Source organism: Mizuhopecten yessoensis, unplaced genomic scaffold (genome assembly GCF_002113885.1).
Source record: "Mizuhopecten yessoensis strain PY_sf001 unplaced genomic scaffold, ASM211388v2 scaffold10591, whole genome shotgun sequence".
NCBI classification, from domain to species: domain Eukaryota; kingdom Metazoa; phylum Mollusca; class Bivalvia; order Pectinida; family Pectinidae; genus Mizuhopecten; species Mizuhopecten yessoensis.
Genome location: NW_018408623.1, coordinates 856,561 through 876,205, shown reverse-complemented (window position 1 = coordinate 876,205; position 19,645 = coordinate 856,561). Strand labels below are relative to the sequence as shown.

The 19,645-nt window shown below is 37.9% G+C and overlaps 1 protein-coding gene across 5 annotated transcripts in view; it reads right to left on the bottom strand.

Moving 5' to 3' along the window:
• LOC110461245 (dynein heavy chain 3, axonemal-like) overlaps positions 1-19,645 on the bottom strand; it is a 165,415-nt gene that overhangs the window by 68,149 nt on the left and 77,621 nt on the right. For all 5 annotated transcript variants that reach the window (XM_021514644.1, XM_021514645.1, XM_021514646.1 and 2 more), the window contains exons 16-39: positions 19,504-19,634; positions 18,743-18,938; positions 17,900-18,094; positions 17,416-17,604; positions 16,973-17,101; positions 16,485-16,685; positions 15,842-15,981; positions 15,308-15,398; positions 14,920-14,987; positions 14,050-14,278; positions 13,407-13,559; positions 12,153-12,291; positions 11,117-11,315; positions 10,646-10,754; positions 10,298-10,417; positions 9,079-9,531; positions 6,227-6,391; positions 5,616-5,750; positions 5,089-5,176; positions 4,508-4,638; positions 3,941-4,041; positions 3,505-3,619; positions 2,988-3,121; positions 2,255-2,515 (exon numbers count right to left, since the gene is read on the bottom strand). In XM_021514644.1, the coding sequence (XP_021370319.1) occupies positions 2,255-2,515; positions 2,988-3,121; positions 3,505-3,619; positions 3,941-4,041; positions 4,508-4,638; positions 5,089-5,176; positions 5,616-5,750; positions 6,227-6,391; positions 9,079-9,531; positions 10,298-10,417; positions 10,646-10,754; positions 11,117-11,315; positions 12,153-12,291; positions 13,407-13,559; positions 14,050-14,278; positions 14,920-14,987; positions 15,308-15,398; positions 15,842-15,981; positions 16,485-16,685; positions 16,973-17,101; positions 17,416-17,604; positions 17,900-18,094; positions 18,743-18,938; positions 19,504-19,634 (3,872 nt within the window). The remainder of the gene's footprint in view (positions 1-2,254; positions 2,516-2,987; positions 3,122-3,504; positions 3,620-3,940; positions 4,042-4,507; positions 4,639-5,088; positions 5,177-5,615; positions 5,751-6,226; positions 6,392-9,078; positions 9,532-10,297; positions 10,418-10,645; positions 10,755-11,116; positions 11,316-12,152; positions 12,292-13,406; positions 13,560-14,049; positions 14,279-14,919; positions 14,988-15,307; positions 15,399-15,841; positions 15,982-16,484; positions 16,686-16,972; positions 17,102-17,415; positions 17,605-17,899; positions 18,095-18,742; positions 18,939-19,503; positions 19,635-19,645) is intronic.

The window sequence follows — 19,645 nt, the reverse complement described above, 5'->3', positions numbered from 1 at the left end:
TCAGATACAGGTTCTGTAGGGAGTGACCCTCAGATACAGGTTCTATCGTAGTGACCCTCAGATACAGGTTCTGTCATAGTGACCCTCAGATACAGGTTCTGTGGGGAGTGACCCTCAGGTACAGGTTCTGTCGAGAGAGACCGTCAGATACAGGTTCTGTCGGGAGAGACCCTCAGATACAGGTTCTGTAGGGAGTGACCCTCAGATACAGGTTCTATCGTAGTGACCCTCAGATACAGGTTCTGTCATAGTGACCCTCAGATACAGGTTCTGTGGGGAGTGACCCTCAGATACAGGTTCGGTCGAGAGAGACCCTCAGATACAGGTTCTGTCGGGAGAGACCCTCAGATACAGGTTCTGTAGGGAGTGACCCTCAGATACAGGTTCTATCGTAGTGACCCTCAGATACAGGTTCTGTCATAGTGACCCTCAGATACAGGTTCTGTGGGGAGTGACCCTCAGGTACAGGTTCTGTCGAGAGAGACCGTCAGATACAGGTTCTGTCGGGAGAGACCCTCAGATACAGGTTCTGTAGGGAGTGACCCTCAGATACAGGTTCTATCGTAGTGACCCTCAGATACAGGTTCTGTCATAGTGACCCTCAGATACAGGTTCTGTGGGGAGTGACCCTCAGGTACAGGTTCTGTCGAGAGAGACCGTCAGATACAGGTTCTGTCGGGAGAGACCCTCAGATACAGGTTCTGTAGGGAGTGACCCTCAGATACAGGTTCTATCGTAGTGACCCTCAGATACAGGTTCTGTCATAGTGACCCTCAGATACAGGTTCTGTGGGGAGTGACCCTCAGATACAGGTTCGGTCGAGAGAGACCCTCAGATACAGGTTCTGTCGGGAGAGACCCTCAGATACAGGTTCTGTCGGGAGAGACCCTCAGATACAGGTTCTGTCGGGAGAGACCCTCAGATACAGGTTCTGTCGGGAGAGACCCTCAGATACAGGTTCTGTCGGGAGAGACCCTCAGATACAGGTTCTGTCGGGAGTGACCCTCAGATACAGGTTCTGCTGGGAGTGACCCTCAGATACAGGTTCTGTCGTGAGAGACACTCAGATACAGGTTCTGTCGGGAGTGACCCTCAGATACAGGTTCTGTCGGGAGAGACCCTCTGATACAGGTTTTGTCGAGAGTGACCCTCAGATACAGGTTCTGTCGGGAATGACCCTCAGATACAGGTTCTGTCGGGAGTGACCCTCAGATACAGGTTCTGTCGGGAGTGACCCTCAGATACAGGTTCTGTTCCTCAGAAAGATTTGTTTTCTTTTTAATGTTTTGCTTTAGGAGCGTTTTCTCTGATGTCACCATCAGATACAGGTGTCCCTGCAAAAGTGTTTTTCTTCTTTTTTCACAACTCTGCAACAACCCTAATGCATTATCTATGAAACGGTGCATTAATGCAGTACCAAACTAGAAATTCGTTTTTGTGAACAAAAACATGTCTTCCAATATAAGCCAATATGCATATTTGGAAGAATAGAAAGATGCATAAATATGGTAAGTTTGGTCAATGTAGGTGAAACAACATGGAAAATAAACAAAGGACCATTACTCTGTATAAAGTGGGGCGCAAGAACCCATTTCAGTGCAAGGGATTCCGCTTTCCCAAGACAAATAAATATGGTAAGTTTGGTAAACGCGTAGGTGAAATAACATAAAACTTATGCTCCGGATAAACTTCGGTATTAAAAATAAACAAAGGGCCATAACTCTGTATATAGTGGGGCACAAGACCTAATTCCAGTGCACTGCACACTTTCACGGGTGATGCAGGTATAATTCAAGTTTGAGCAAGATATCTTTTAACAGATTAAAATTTACGAACTTCACAAGAATTTACTGAAAATGATGTACTCATTTGACCTTTGACCTTGAGGTAAAGGTTTTAAATGAAATGATCAAGTTTTAACTATTTTTCTTCCTTTGACTAAATATCTTAGAAAGAAATCACCAATATTCTTTCAAATTACTAAAAAAATAAATTAAACCCACATTTTACTAAAAGCTGTAATTTTTGAATGTGTAGATTTAGTATGTGATAAGCTACCAAGACTTAACTGTGTTTCTTCCTTTGTCTGAAAAGATCTCATAAAAAAAACACCAATATTATTCCAAATAAAAGTATGTTATATGAAGCCACACCATACTAAAAGCTATATATTTTCTGTGTATATTAAGTAAGCAAATAGCTAAGTGATATATCACCAAAGCACTGGAGTCTATGAAGAAGGAAGACAACTCACTTAGGGTATTTGCTAACTGTCCCTCCAGCTTCTGCATCACATAGATTTCGGAAAAACTCGTCAAATTTGATCCGTGAGTTGCCATCCAGAGCTCCTCCTATAGACCAAACAACGGAGAAGAAGAAATAACTGATCAACATGTTTGTGCGCTCTTCAATGATCTTCTGGTCGTTCATTGAAATAGGTTTCTCCTTAGCCTCCTCTTCCTCATCATCATCCTCAATGATTTCATCTTCCTCCTCCTCCTCTGCCCCGATGGCCCTGTAAATTGGGTAGGATACATTATATCACATGTACCAATTTCTAAGACAGATTTGAAATTATTTATGGCAGGGAATATCTTGTGAATTTTTTCCATGAAATATGAAAGTTATATCTACTACATAATGTTATATTTTAGTAAAATCAACTTCTTTTGAAATCTTTTATTACATATATATATATATAGAAAAGAAAATTAATTCAATAATGCATAGAAAAATAAGTAAAACAGAGTAACCCTCAGTCATTGTGGCATGAGCGTTTCCTCTAAAAATAATCTTTCCTAATAAGCATTGAAATCCCTGCCTTATAAAAGTTTTTGCATAATGAGAGTCAATTAGCTAGGATAAGCATAATTGTGTTATACAATGAAATATCAATTAACTGACACAAAAGGTGAAAAGTCGGATATGACTTGGTCGGTAAATCCAGGGAAATCCATGTTTTTGTGGCCTAAATGAGTTGTACTTACTTGACATCCAGCATGAGACACCCGTAGAGTCGGAGCAGACATGTGGTGTGGTGGAGAGGGTGACAGGATAGGAGAGGCTTACAGTACTTAGAAACAAACATCAGACAAGGAGGCAGCAGCCAATCGAAAAGCATCTGTAATACAACCAAGTATTATAATCAGCATAAAACAAATCAAAATGTGGAGATTTTTTCTTTCTTTCAAATTCTTAAATATTGATGATTCAACCAAGTGAACTGGAGCCCCTATTTAGCTTGTTCTACTGTTGGCTAATCGAGCAAATGACAGATCATGTTTCAACATTTACACCTTTAACCAACGGATGAGGGTATTTTGCTATGACATATTCCAGGGGTGCAGAGAGCAAAAGCTAGCATAACCCCTGGAGCCTCGAGGATGAGCTACTTGGTGGTCCCTTGAGATTGTCCCGAGTCCAGCTCTGCTAAATATATTTATGTTACATGTATCACCATTTATCTGAACATATTAAATAATCATTGCCACGTTGATTTTTTACCTTGATGATGCCACGTTGATCTGCGTTGAGGTTATCAGGAAGATCATTCTCCATCCACGATTGGACAAATGGCTCCCAGCCAAGCTGTAGGGGGTCCATGTAGATCATACCACATCTGTCACAGTTATAATATGTTGATCAAGTATAACCTTATCAATTGCTATTATTTTGTTTGCAAGTTCTTATGCATTAGACAATGTAACCACAGCAAAAACATTTAAATATTGAAGAAAAATATACGAATATTAATCCGCAAGTTGTTCAAAAATAAAGCCATATTTTTTAGACAGAAATAGCCCTTTTTGCTATTGTGATATTAATGAGATTCAAAATATTTTCCTTTGAATATTTGGATAAGCAAGGTAATGGAGTAATAAGAAAGCAAGTTCCAATTTTCAGAGTGATATGATCAATCCGTGACAAACATGTGACGTACCTGCTGACTGTGGCGGGTGATGCCTGTTCCAGATCCTGTGGCTCAAAGATCATGTTCTGTTTGTTACTCATCTGTATGATTTCTCCACTCATCAGACACAGCTGTGGAGATGAACAGGAATGTGTATTACACCAATCCTACACATTATATATATATATATCTAATGGCGGAAAAACCCTTCTTGTATACTGCAGATCATATACTAAATAGTTAACTTAACTCATTCACCCCTAAAGATACATTTGAACTCTTCCAATTCAAAGGTTGGAATAGTTCATTATGAACTTTCAGGAGTGAATGCGTTAATGAAAATTAAAAGATACTTAACACCACAAAAACGGTTTGTGATCTTCACTTCTAGGCTACATGTTTTGGCCGACAAAGCCACCAGAATAAACTTTTAAAACATCATACAAAAATCTCTCAAAACTTGTTATTTATGAATAATTGTTTATGGTTGGTAATTATATTCTTAGCTATAATTCCGCAGTAAGAATAGGCAACAAAATATGTTTACAGAGTTATAAACTCACAACGATGAGTTTTCCAGAAATTCCAGCAACATACCTTCTTGTTGTCATCAAGGACTGTGTTCATGTTTTCTATCCACACTGCGTCCACAGGTCCATCAAAGACAATCCACTTCCTGTAGTCTGATGTGCTTGACGCATGCTCACGGAATGTATTGGCCAGTACACCTAAAACAGATAGGGTAAGAATGTGTATAAAGGGTAAGAATGTGTGTATAAAGGGTAAGAATGTGTGCATAAAGGGTAAGAATGTGTGTATAATTCCACTCCACTGGAGTTTTTAGCAGCAATTTGGCTTTTAGATATTTTTTGATACTCTAAAGGGTCTAATTTTCATAATAAATAGATCCTGCAAGACCATTCCAGTGAACCGCAAAAAGTAGGGACCTCGACAACTTTTACAAACGTAAAATGTATCTGCCAGAAGACATCTTTTCTATGGTTATGTATTGATCTCTATTTCAAAAGACATAAAATGTTTAATAAAAATGACATCAGAAATATTTCATCAAGAACATTACCTACCTTTATTTTGAATGCTAGCTATCACAGATTTCAGCTTGATCTTAAAAGAATTTTAAAATCATTTAATACTGAAATTATTCACCAACTACCTACCATCAAACCATTCGTGAGATACAGGGTCAAATCGTCCATATAACTGACCCATCGTTATGGCCTTTGGGTTGATAATTCTAAACTGGACCTGAAACAATAACATGGTTTAATTTTGTTAAAAATAATCAAAACACTTATTTAACTTCATTTCTATTCATTCTTACATCTCTTGACAAAGGTGTCAACATCAAAACCTCCATCAGTAATTCTTTGCTTAATTTTATCTGTCTAGAATAGGTATTGTTTGTGTCTTTGAAGTTTACATCCTATTAACAGCTATGATCATTTAAGGATGTGGCTGGTTTTGTTGGTGAAGGAAAGCCAGAGTATCTGGAAAAAAACCACCGACCTACGGCCAGTACCTGGCAACTGCCCCACGTAGGCCAAAAAATCCGAGACCCGGTGTTGGAGGGCCAGTTATAGCAGAATGTCAGATGGCTTAACCACTCGGCCACCACAGCACCTGCTTATAATATGTACAATTTCAACTTAAGATAGACAGGCATCATTCAGACAGAGTAACTGACCTTATTTTCATCCATCTTGCCACTCTTACAGAGATCACCCAGAGTTGCGGCGAGGGCCTTGAAGGCGCTGGTTTTCCCTCCCAGAGGATCCCCGACGATCATCAGGCCGTGTCGAACCAGGATCATGTCATATATCTGTAACAGACCATGTTACACCACATTCACTACCAATACATCGTAAAGTTTTCATTGGCCACAATTTGTTATTTAACCACTTAGAAAACTATCAAATACCAGACAGTTTTGAATAGTAATATTTTAATTTTTTGTCCAAAAGATGCCTAAAAATTAAATGTGATGAAATGCTCACCTGTAAGACAGCAAAAATTTCAACTGTAACATTGTTTAATAAATTATATCCCTGTATGATGAAATCTGAAATTGTACAACAAAACATTTACCTGTATAATAATTACCTGTGTGATAAACTATTTACCTGTATGATAACTACCAGTGTGATAAACTATTTACCTGTGTGATAACTACCTGTGTAATAAACTATTTACCTGTATGATAACTACCAGTGTGATAAACTATTTACCTGTATGATAACTACCAGTGTGATAAACTATTTACCTGTATGATAACTACCTGTGTGATAAACTATTTACCTGTATGATCTTATCTAGGTACCATGGCACGGCCTGGAGTTTACTTTTCTTGAGGTTTTCTATGAGAGCCTGCTGTAAGTCACCGTAGTCCATGGCTGGTAACTCTATTCCTGGGAACAAGTCGGATATGATTCCCTCAAATAGGGGGATGTCTTGGGATAAAAACTACAAAACAAACGAAGAAAATTATACAAACATCATACAAGACCAGATACCTTGGCCTTAAAGGTTTCAACATTTTTTTTTATATTTTTCTCGTGAGTTAAAACAAAAAACCCTTTAAGATTAACATTTCAATGCTCCAGAGAATGAAATACAGGAGAAAATTTATGGAGTTTCTCTTTAAAAGTAAATACAAGGGGAAATGAGATCCAAAGTTCCCTAGTGGATGTTCAGTGAAGGTCTGCGTACTCCGGTTGATGGATTACTGAATATAATTCCCTAGTCCGGCCATAAGAGTAATGTAATTCACTAGTCCGTCCATAAGAGTAATGGAATTCACTAGTCCGGCCATAAGAGTAATGGAATTCACTAGTCCGGCCATAAGAGTAATGGAATTCACTAGTCCGGCCATGAGAGTAATGGAATTCACTAGTCCGGCCATAAGAGTAGTGGAATTCACTAGTCCGGCCATAAGAGTGATGGAATTCACTAGTCCGGCCATGAGAGTAATGGAATTCACTAGTCCGGCCATAAGAGTAGTGGAATTCACTAGTCCGGCCATAAGATTAACGGAATTCACTAGTCCGGCCATAAGAGTAATGGAATTCACTAGTCCGGCCATGAGAGTAATGGAATTCACTAGTACGGCCATAAGAGTAGTGGAATTCACTAGTCCGGCCATAAGAGTGATGGAATTCACTAGTCCAGCCATGAGAGTAATGGAATTTACTAGTCCGGCCATGAGAGTAATGTAATTCACTAGTCCGGCCATAAGAGTAATGGAATTCACTAGTCCGGCCATAAGAGTAAAGGAATTCACTAGTCCGTCCATAACAGACCTGCTACCCTTTGAATCTCCCAATGGGGGTCATGATCCCCATTGGGAAATTCTGTGGGGGGGTGATAACGCGCGAACGAAAATTTGTGTATAAATTTAATAATTTCGCGGGGTCTCGGCTTTACGGCGTATTATGTTTTGTCTTCTGGCAAGATCAATGACTTTTTTGAAATTAACAAAACATTTTATCACACATTCATTGTTTTATTACATATTCGTTTTGAACATAACAAAGCACATATTGTATCATTTCCTAATTCAGATCTCCCTTCTGTCGGGATCTTCTTCAACATGTAAAATGTTCTCTCAGAGTCAGCATTACTCACTGAAAGAACCAAACATGCCTTCATTAGCCTACACAACACACCAAACCTAAGATCATTCTCAAAGGGTTCTTTAACTGCATGCCTTTTGATATCGTACGTAGCACCCGAAGCTACCGAAAAATGATTGGTACACAGTTTACAATAGGCATGATCGGGTCCAATATTAGTCTTCTGAAGCCAGTCATAATTTTATTCCCGCGAAGCATTGTAATTACAGGCATACTTTTTCTTTTTTGACGATGAACACTAAAATAACGAACGTTTTCTCGGGTTAGAAGCCATTTGTGAAAGTGAAATGACAAGCGCTACGATCGAGATTATATGCATTGTAGTAACAGTGAACAGTACTCATCTTTAGAATTTGCCAGGCTGGTTCCGAAACAGGGATGCCATTGTGAAAACAAATCACTTAGTATACGGACTTTACCTATAACTGAAAGCTAAACTTCCGAGAGACACGAACGGAACATTTCCGGAAGTACGGAGATCCTAATAAAAGTCGCGGATGCGGGTGATTGCGGGTCATATTTACGGAATGCGGGAGATACTTATGACCCGCACGGGTCATAAGATCGTCGTGGGTGATAGGTTCATTTTGCGGGTGTGACCCGCAGAATGCGGGTCATTTAGCAAGTATGCCATAAGAGTAATGGAATTCACTAGTCCGTCCATAAGAGTAATGGAATTCACTAGTACAGCCATAAGAGTAATGTAATTTACTAGTCCGTCCATAAGAGTAATGGAATTCACTAGTCCGGCCATAAGAGTAATGGAATTCACTAGTCCGTCCATAAGAGTAATGGAATTCACTAGTCTGTCCATAAGAGTAATGGAATTCACTAGTACAGCCATAAGAGTAATGGAATTCACTAGTCCGGCTATAAGAGTAATGTAATTCACTAGTCCGGCCATAAGAGTAATGGAATTCACTAGTCCGTCCATAAGAGTAATGGAATTCACTAGTACAGTCATAAGAGTAATGGAATTCACTAGTCCGGCTAGAAGAGTAATGTAATTCACTAGTCCGGCCATAAGAGTAATGTAATTCACTAGTCCGGCCATAACAGTGATGGAATTCACTAGTCCGGCCATAAGAGTAATGTAATTCACTAGTCCGTCCATAAGAGTAATGTAATTCACTAGTCTGTCCATAAGAGTAATGTAATTCACTAGTCCGTCCATAAGAGTAAGGAATTCACTAGTCCGGCCATAAGAGTAATGGAATTCACTAGTCTGGCCATAAGAGTAATGGAATTCACTAGTCCGGCTATAAGAGTTTCTTTTTAAGTAAATTAAGAATGGAGTAGTATAAAACATTTTTTTAAATAAGGTTTTTATCATTTAATTATCAATAATGATAATAGTAATAATAATAATAATAATTTGAGGTTCTTATATACCGCTTTATCACAACCTAGTTCGTAGGTCGTCTCAAAGCGGTTCACAATTTATTTGTGGTTATAGGGCCTTTGCAAAAAATATTGCTGTTCTGAACTGCTGTATCGTACAAAATGTTTCTGACATACCTTAGGGAGATTAATGTCATTGATTGATTTCAGCACCAACACATCTTCCCGCTGCTCTGGGTATTTCAGTTTCAGACTTCCAGCGGCTGTCAACACAGACTTTACAGCACGCATACCGTAGTCATAGTGATGCTGTGACGACAAAAGCTCAGAACACAGTCTATACGTTGCCACGATTTTGGTTGACATGCTGCGGGCGTCCACAAATCCCATGGAATAGAGTGATATTTCAGCAATCATGGCATAGTCCGGTACCATCATAGCAACAGTACGAAACAACACTTTCAAATTGTCCGGCAGTTCCGCTCGCCCTGCGTACCCAGGGTTCATTGTGATAAATATTGTACATGTAGGATCGATAGAAATGTTGGTACCCTCAAACATAAACATCTTGACCTGCTCGGCGATGGCTCTCTGTATCGTTTGGACTTGCTGGGCAATAACAGACAATACCTGTTAACAAAATGGCAACATGTAGAGGCAAGGAAACCATGGGAGGAAAGAGATTATTGTACTCACAGTAACAAGGACCTTGATCTTTGACCAACTGACTCTAAATTTAACATTCGAGTCCAGCAAACTTGACCTGAAAATCTATTTTTAGTAAGTGGCCTTGACCATTGACCTGTTACAGTAAATTCAATCCCAAATATCCTGGTTCTATAAACAATCTGTATCAACATGTTTGCCAACTTTAAAAAAAAAATATGGTGGATAAACTAGCTGTGTCACAAAATCTAACAATGTTTAAAATTTGCTCACAAAGAATTTGATTCATGATTTGAGCTGTTCTATGCAACAAATTAATTTATTTTGATTAAAAGCAAGATGTAGTGAATTTCGCTGCTTTCAAGAGTTAAAATAAATGATGAAAAATCAAAAGTCTCCATCTATAAGGGAAATTCAATAAGTCTTCCTCCAGTAGGGAGACTTCACATATATGTGTCCATTACATCTGTGACAACTGTACAATAATGGGAATAGACAGCAGAGAACAGAAAGAGATATTCTGTTAACAGGTGTACACAGGTAGATACCGAGACCCTTTATCAAAAGCCCTATTTATCAGATGTATGTAACAAAGCTTTCCTTGGGCGATTCAGCAAAAGTAATTAAATCACAATGGCTTGTGAAACTCAGCTGAACTTTCACCGCCATACTGTTATCCACACAAGATAAGTGGAATACAGACACTAAGATGGCAGTGTTGATGTGTTACCTCAAGTTCTATCCTGTTGAACTCATCAAAACATGCCCACGCTCCGGACTGGGCCAGGCCCTTGAAGAACTTGCCCATGGCCTTGTAGTCGAGGCCGTCAGAGCAGTTAAAAACCACACACTGCAAAGTCAATCACAATCAAATCAAATTGCTGGTATATATCGATTAAAGATATAACGCTGTATTTAAAAAAAGATTAATAATACTATTTAAGGAATCACAAATAGCAAAGAATATAAGAAGCAAGGACTGGTAGAAATGTCTTTTACATCTAGGTACCAGGATAGAATATTAAATTCTGTTAAGCAACATTTTATCTAGCCTCCAGAATACATATAAGTTGTGTACCTGTTTAGCGACAGCCTTGGCTAGATCTTTGGATGTCTCAGTTTTGCCGGTTCCAGCTGGTCCCTCTGGAGCTCCTCCCAGATTTAACAGTAAAGCTCCCATTAGGGTTCTGTTGGTATCAAAACAGAATATAGCACAAATGAAATATGGAAGTTATAATGTCCAGATAAAATTTTGGACAATAATCTGTTTGGAAAAATAACATGGGAATGAAAATTGATTTTACCTTGGAAAATTCTTTTAAAATTCAATTATTTTAACATTTAAAGAAATCTAGTCTTCGCCTTAAATTTGATTATAAGATTATGAATTTTTTCAAAGTTAAGAACTTCTGTGAAATTGGAGACTTAATAAGATGTCACTGGATTTTAATTCTAATTTTTTAAAAGAGATTTAGAAAACAAATCTTGTGGACAACCAAAATCTTGATGGTTTCTCACAGTAGGTTCCACTGTCAACCCTGAAACACACCTGTAACACCTGTCCGTGAGTGGGGTGATGACTAGACGCCCAGTGTTACCCAGGTACTCGTAAGCATAAGCTACAGTCGTGGTGATCATTTTCACCATCACAGACTCGTCCTCAAAGTAGTAGCGCAGCTGACTGATCCAGGAGAAGTCTACAGGACTGCTCATCTCTATCTTGGCTAGGTTCGCTATTACATCTCGGGCTACAGGTATAAATATAACATAATTTGAACCTCTATTTAAAATATCAGTTTAAGGCCCTCACACTTGTTAAGGTCGTATGAAGATGGGTTCCTAGCGGCTAAAGGGAGATAAGAAAGGAAAGAGAAGAGAAATTTGGAAAGAAAAGATTAAGATCTTGGGTGAAGCAATGAGGGCAGGAGATCAATTAGGGTTTCTTCCATGTCCCCTTAGCAGATGACGAGGAAGAAAAACCCAAACTCTGCGGGGTGCCCTACATGAGTTGGCTCTTTAGACACGCAGTGGGATACAGCAGGCCAATTCTGGGCCCGTAATCATGAAACCATTCTCATGCTCAAGCATGGACTCTGTGCTCAACCCAATTTCCTTGTAACTTGCACAAGTCATGAGAAACGTTAAAATAGGTTATTTGTAACATTTGAAATGGTATTCGGGCTTGAAGTCTCTCCAAAATTCTTCCAAATCATTAACCAAATATTAAGTTTAAATTTATCACCAGAACAAGAAATTGGGCTTGAGCACAGAATCGGAGTTTGAGCATGAGAATGGTTTCATGAATACGAATAGCTCAACTTTTTGTTGTTGTGAAATCACTAATTTTCGTGGGTTTTTTTAAATTTTGTTGGTAATCTTCATCCAAGAATTCATAGGTCAATGAAGTAATTTCAATTTTGACATAAAACAATTCTTCGTTTGAGCGGGTACTTGTAATAAACAATTTCATGTACAGAATTATGAATTACTTTGTTAATGAAAATATTCCCCAGTGAACAGGGATTTGGACACCTGAGTTTAGGAGCTATACAACGATTGTCTAGTGAACACAGTTGCCTACTGACCGTGTACATCTATGACGATGAGAGCCTCCAGTGTGATCCTGGCCATCTTTGTTAAGGAGCCTCGTACCATCTGTACCACCTCGTCTATCTGTTTATTACTTTTAGCCAGGTATGGCCCAAGGTAGTTACTGTTGATAGCCTGCAAACAAATCAGAATTTTTCTCAAATATTTGTCAATTATTTAATTATCCAAGATGTCAGAGGTTATGCTGAATGTTTGTGTCCCAACTTTCGGTCAATCTTTTTTCACTCGGGATGGGGCACCGTTACAGTCAACTATGGTAACGGAGAACAAAGTAGTAACTGGTTCTTTATGGGCACTCTTGTTGCAAAATTTAATAAATACAGGCTAATTAAGTTGAATACAATAACAGAACGCCAATGCATTTGCCTGCATGACCTTTCTATTTGGCTGTGTGACCTCTGTATTTACCTGTGTGACTACTGTATTTACCTGTATGACCTCTGTATTTACCAGTATAACCTTTGTATTTGCCTGTATGACCTCCGTATTTGCCTTTATGACCTCTGTATGTACCTGTGTGACCTCTATATTTACCTGTATGACCTCTATATTTACCTGTATGACCTCTATATTTACCTGTGTGACTACTGTATTTACCTGTATGACCTCTGTATTTACCTGTATGACCTCTGTATTTGCCTTTATGACCTCTGTATGTACATGTGTGACCTCTATATTTACTTGTATGACCTCTATATTTACCTGTATGACCTCTGTATTTGCCTTTATGACCTCTGTCTGTACATGTGTGACCTCTATATTTACTTGTATGACCTCTATATTTACCTGTATGACCTCTGTATTTTCCAGGATGACCTCTGTATTTACCTGTATGACCTTTGTATTTGCATGTGTGACTTCCGTATTTACCTGTGTGACTCTTGTATTTACCTGTATGATCTCTTTATTTACCTGTATGATCTCTCTATTTACCAGTGGGACCTCCATATTTTCCTGCCTGACCTCTGTAATTACCTGTGTGACCTCTGTATTAACCTGTATGACCTCTGTATTTACCCAAAGGACATCTGTATTTACCTGTATGACCTCTATCTTTAATTACTTGTATGGCTTCTCTTCATCTTTATGAACTCTAGTATGACAACTTTTTACCTGTATATCTTGTAATTACCTGTATGACATCTTTTTACCTGTGTAACCTTAGTTTTTACCTGTATGACATCTATTTACCTGTGTAACTTGTTTTTACCTGTATAGAATATATTTACCTGTGTGACTTCTGAGGTCCAGTGGATCTGACTGGCGGCCAGTACTACCTGTCCGGGCCACTGTAGTACCCACTCGCGCCGCGGGTTATTTGGGTATGCTTTCACAGCCTTGATGCATACCTCCCTAAGACTGAGCTTCATCACTTCCTCAACCTGCAGCCAAGCACCATCACATTTCAATACCAGACATTTAAATTGTAATGTAGATATCAAAGATATGAACTTTATCAACATAACTATACCTGATAAATTTAGCTATTTCAGCAAATACCTAAATACAATGTCTATATGACTTCATCAATCAATATTCAATCAATCAATTAGCATCATCAATATTCAATACACCTGTAACAATGGAATCTCATCAGTCTTGACTTAAAAAGGTATCACTTTTTGGTGTTGACGGAGTTAACATGTTTTCAACTCCAGTAAATATTTAGGACGAGAAGCAACACAATACATAACTATTATTAACATTTTATTTCTGATATTTCCAACTGTTCTTAATAATTCAATTTCCATCAATCTAAAGGAAAATAGTTTGCTCGTGTGAAAAGCTGTGTGGAAAATGTCTACTCTATATGGACAGCTGACCTGACTACCCCATATAATGTACCATGTCTAGCACGTCTATATCACTAACCTGTAACAGCCATCGCTCCACAAGGCCACAAGCATCGGCAGGGATGATGGTCTTTGAAAATGTCACAATCTCTTTCTCTGCAGATTCCATGGCAGTGATGACCTTGTTGGGATCGAAGCTGAGCTGGGCGATGCCCTCAAAGCACTTCTTTAGATGAGGCTGTACCCTCAGGGGATCTTTGGTCTCGGACAGAATCTCCAATAGTTCATCATTGGACAGGAAGAAAAACCTACGAAAAGCAACGGAAGTATGGTATGGTTAGTGGTTACCGTAACTGTTTGCTTCTGTCTGTTTATATTCTTTCTTTAACAAGAGAATATTTTCAAAATAATATTTTGTAATGCATATCAGATACTTTTATTAAACACGTGGCTCGATAGCCTTGTATTACTCACCATCTGTGACTTTCTAAGCGGGCCAAGGTCAAATTCATTTAACTATCGGTATAATAATTATCATTACAGATTTTAACTAATATGACCTTCAAAGTTGGTCCAGGTGATTCATTAAATTCGTTTATCCCTGTGACCCTGAAAGTAAGTAAATTTCATATCTTTGAACAAACTTCATTTCCTTTCGTCTTATTATATATATGCTACCAGCCAAATATCACCACCCTAGGCCTCTTGGTTATTGACAAGAGTTGATTTAAACGTTTTTACAAATTTGACTCCTGTGACCTTTAAAGTTATTCAAGGTCATTCATTTAAACAAATATTATATAGCCATTTATGACACCATCTTACATGCCATACATCATCACCTTGTTACAGTAAACTCACTGTAATCATTATTATAGTCCTTGTCGGTTTGGTAAGATGAGTAGATCATGTATTATATAGAGTTCTGTGTGATGTAAAATTTACTGACCTTGGGAAGAACAGTCTCTTCTTTTCCAAGTAATCATTCAGTCCCCTCTGGATATCATCTAACATAGCCTAAAATCAAAGGGAAGATAGAAAAAAAATGTTATCATGACATTTAAACTTGTATCTTTGAACTTAAGTTCCTTTTTCATTAAAGCAAGGAATTGAATTTTTGACTTCAAACATCCAACCTCTTTTCCATATGTTGACAGATGTATTATGAATATTGGTAGCACTTTCCTTACCCTACCTTTAAGACTTGTTTATATTTCAAATTTATCCTATTATCTGTTTATATTATATTATATTATATGAATATTTCATGTTCAAAATGCACAGTAACATCTTTGTTTCCAATAAAATGTCTCCACTTTGTAATGATGTAAACGTACCTCAGACTTCTGTAAGTTTTCCAGCATCTGATCTTGTGAGCACACCACGAGGGCTTTGGTGTTCTGTACGGCATGCTCCATGATACTTTTCCTGTAGATGATAACTCCAGTTACACATAACCATTACACAATACTCTATTTAAGTATTCATATCATGTAACACTCATTCAGGTTGATAACATGCTCTTAGCAACCATTTCTGTCAAAGATTTATAACTAAATCTAAGACTTTCCCTTTGAAAATGGAATCCATGACACATAAAAACAATGGGAGTTTGGGCTTACAGAGATACAGTTGTATAAGCCTATCCCTGGATCAGGAACTCAAATGTGGTCAAGTGTGACCTTTGATCCTACAACCTTGAAAGATGACCACTAATATATAATCTGGTGATGAACCTGATGTTAACATAATATGATGTAAATATAAATTAAATATGTGGCGGGGTTACAAAGTGAATACTATGTATTCTTAACTTCTCCCCCTGAAATAAATGGGGGTATAACTATATATATATGATCTCCCTGACTTACCAGTGTCCATCTACCTCCTCAAAAAGTTTGCCCTCTACCGGGATCTGGTTCCTTATGTCCTGTGAACCAAAGATTGGCTCTAGGTACAACCAGGCAGATTGTACCTTCAGCCAAGAGTCTAGGATGTCTTTCATACGATGCTGTAATAAAATAAACATAACGAACTTCAGGAAAACACAGACAAGGACATTAACCAAGAATTACAGAGCGTGATATTGAACCCATCCATCGCCTGCTTTGTAACAATTACTGGGAATTCACTCATTGTCATGGTTTTTTTAATTTGGTCGATTTCGTGGTAATCTTCGTTCACAAATTTGTGGGTCCACGTAGTTTGATATAAATCAATTCTCCTTTTGAGTGGGTACTTGTAATCCATGAATTCATACACTAACGAAATGGTGTTTTATCAGGAAACCATGAAATCATACACTCACGAAATGGTGTTTTATCAGGAAACCATGAAATCATACACTAACGAAATGGTGTTTTATCAGGAAACCATGAATTTTGGGTCCTACAAAAATATCTGATTTCACAATATTTTACAGCACACTATCAAATTTGGTTCTGAATAAAATACTTTTTATCAATCACTATTGCCAATAGCTGCTATTTGATACTTTATAACAAAGCCACTTACAAGGAGGATGTCCCATTCATTGATCTGTGTCTCAAACGGACCTATGAATGGGGATCCTTTCATGGTTGTTGTCTTGACGATGTGATCGTCAAGGAGAACCTGTATTTCGTCTGGTGCAGAAAGAATGTTGATTCCCGTATCTTTGTACGGGACAAAGCCGAAATGCATATTCTCCCAATCATCCTTCATCTTGGTCAGAGCCTGCAAAAGGGTGTATTATAGTGGGACATACTTATGATTTAGATATACCGGTAATGTAGATTGGATTTGATTGATCTACACAAACAATGAAATCTGCCAAAGATTATCTCCTGTACAAACTTCTTGAAATTTCATGCTTATGTTATGTTCTGGTATATGTTTGTGAATATGATAGAGGTTTTAGAAAATGTTCCACTTGTTTTATTATTGTTAACTTAACTGATCATATCAACATTTCATTTTTTCAGAACAGAAAACCCTGATGTTTTTATCCAAATGAGGTGTACCTTTTCGAGGGCAAACTCTTTGCTGGCCTGAGAGCTGATTTCCATTAGAACATCAAGGTATTTATCCAGCTCCATCTGTAGGACCTCAATGAGGGGCGTTTCCTCCGACGGTGCCATGTTAAACCCAACCTAGATACAAATAGTACATTATACCACATAGGTGTAAAGTATGTTTTTTACATCGTAAATAAGGTAAAAAATATTTATAAAACTATAAATATCAGAATATCAGACTTTTAATGATTGAGGTACTTGTTGTGCAATTTAGATAATCTAAAAAAACGAATTATACACTGTAAGTCGCAATTTCTATTAATTTTTATATATTTTTTTGTAATATTTCATATTTCTGATGTTTCTAACATTAAAACTATCTTGAAGTAATTTTGTTCATATAATGAAATATGAAATGTGAATACTAATTTCCAAACTTTGTGCAGTACCTTCTCATTCATCATGTCCCAGTGACGTTTCTTGATACCAGGATTACAGAGGGCATTGATCAGCGGCATGTTGATTTTAAACTTTTCAAGTTTTGATTTGATAGAGATCGATGCCCTCATCGGTCCCTTGAAATCTGGGTGAGCAAACTGCTTGGTGAGTTTGTAGGCAGTTCTCCACAGTGTTTGTACCTATTGACAATAAGTGTTAGCATGTGCAGTCAAAATTCTATTTATAAAGTACGATATCAGTTGTAATATGGCTTTCAGAATCCCGAATTTCACTTCGGTGTCATGAAGCATGACAATGATTTTACAACATAATAATGACAATGAATACGATACGAAACACACATTCAGGTGAAAAAACAAAACATTTACTGCCTTTTACTTAATATGATGCAATATAGAAGAAAAAAAGTAATTTGTGATCAAATATAAATACTTTTCATTTTCCTACTTCTAATGACAAAAGAAGACCACATACCTCTTCCTCTACGACCTCAGCGTTGACCTCAAGGAGAGGCCCATTCATCCACTTATCGTGTTCCTTGTGGAAGGTGACGGCAGTGTTCCAGAGCTTCTCGTATGGCTCGCGGGCCAACATGATGTCCTGGATCTGGTTGTATGGTGTCACAGTCTCCAGTTCTAGCAGCTGTTCCTCGCGGTTAATCTTCGCTTTCTGCCCGAACATAAAATACAAAGCTGATGAAAACCAAGATTTTCATTTCTCACGATTTTGTATTTTGTTTTCGGAGAGCAGGCGAACATCAATCGTAGGAAAATTAGAGGAAGGACAATATATTCCAGTCACATGTTAGACAGTGTGAAAATGTTCGTCAGTGCTTTACAACAGTATAAACAAACAACAACCAACTTAAAAACAAGGAGATCATTTTTTGGCACGACAATTTACTCAATTATAAGTTAAATATATATCTTAAAAGGTTTGAGGTTGCCAAATATTATCACTTTATAATATCAATGCATGCTGTAATAAATAAAAGTCCTGATATTTATGTGGGGTAGATTTCAATGTAGAATTTTGAATAAATGCAAAATGATCAGGAGCATATCTAGCTATCTATCCCTGCAAGAAGTTACAAAGAACAGTTTGAGATGATGAGCTTGCAGTAAAAGCTCATTTATCGATAATTTTGTGAATTTACAAAAACATAGCACAACAGTGGTGTGATCCATGTATCGGAGGAAAGTGTGTACATTAAATGAAACACAACATCACATTTATTGAGATTTTTTCCCTGGATTTATCTCAACCTAAGAAAAGATCTATGTTTCAGGACTGATTTCTACGAGCTCCTCTGCTAACCTCCTCCAGGAATCCATCCAGTCGCTGTTCTATATCACGCAGGTCCTGCACGTAGTTCTCCGCCTCCGCCATTCGGTCTCGGTGAGCAAAACTCGCCACCTGCTTGGCAGTCTCATCAAGCTGGTTCTGGAAATTTTTCTTTTTGTCTCGTAACTTCTGACAATAAATGTCGTGTTCACGTTGGAGTTTGTTTTCACTGTAAATAAATATTAACATGATGACGAGGCTTATTTTACCAAATTAATAAAAAAAAAATCCATTTGTATGTCAAAATCTACCTACAGATGTGTGATTTTGTACAATGCCTTTAAATTTTAAGACCCGAGTGAACATGATACCAAAATGCATTGATGTAACACACAAGATAACCTTGACCAATAGAAGACTACAGTATAATGGGAAATTTTCCGTGGAGTTTAATCTTCGCCTTTTTCGCCCTCCCTGATGAGGGCAAATGTATCATTACAGAAAACATTTGTAAACAATATATTAACAATAGTAATTAAATGTGTAGGGCAAATTTAAAATTGGGCAAAAATGGATTTTACCATCGAAGAGCGAAAATCTGTCAGTGCGAAAGTTTCCCAGTATTCAGTATGACCCACACTATAAAACCTTGACCCTTGAAATCAACTCAGCTTTATTAGTTGGTACAGATATAATAATTTTATCTACAAATGCCTTGCAACCTAACTGGCCTGCCAAAATGTAACAAGGATATTTTGTTACTGTTGGTGTATAACCTTGACCTTTTGACTTACGTGTTGGTGATGATGGGGACGATGCGGTCGGCCCAGGAGAAGGTGCTATTGTTGAGGATGATGTCATCCTTTGGGAGATAGGTGTACTCTAATAGAAACATCAGGTTTCCAGCGGCTACCTCCTGTTTGTCCTGAAACACAA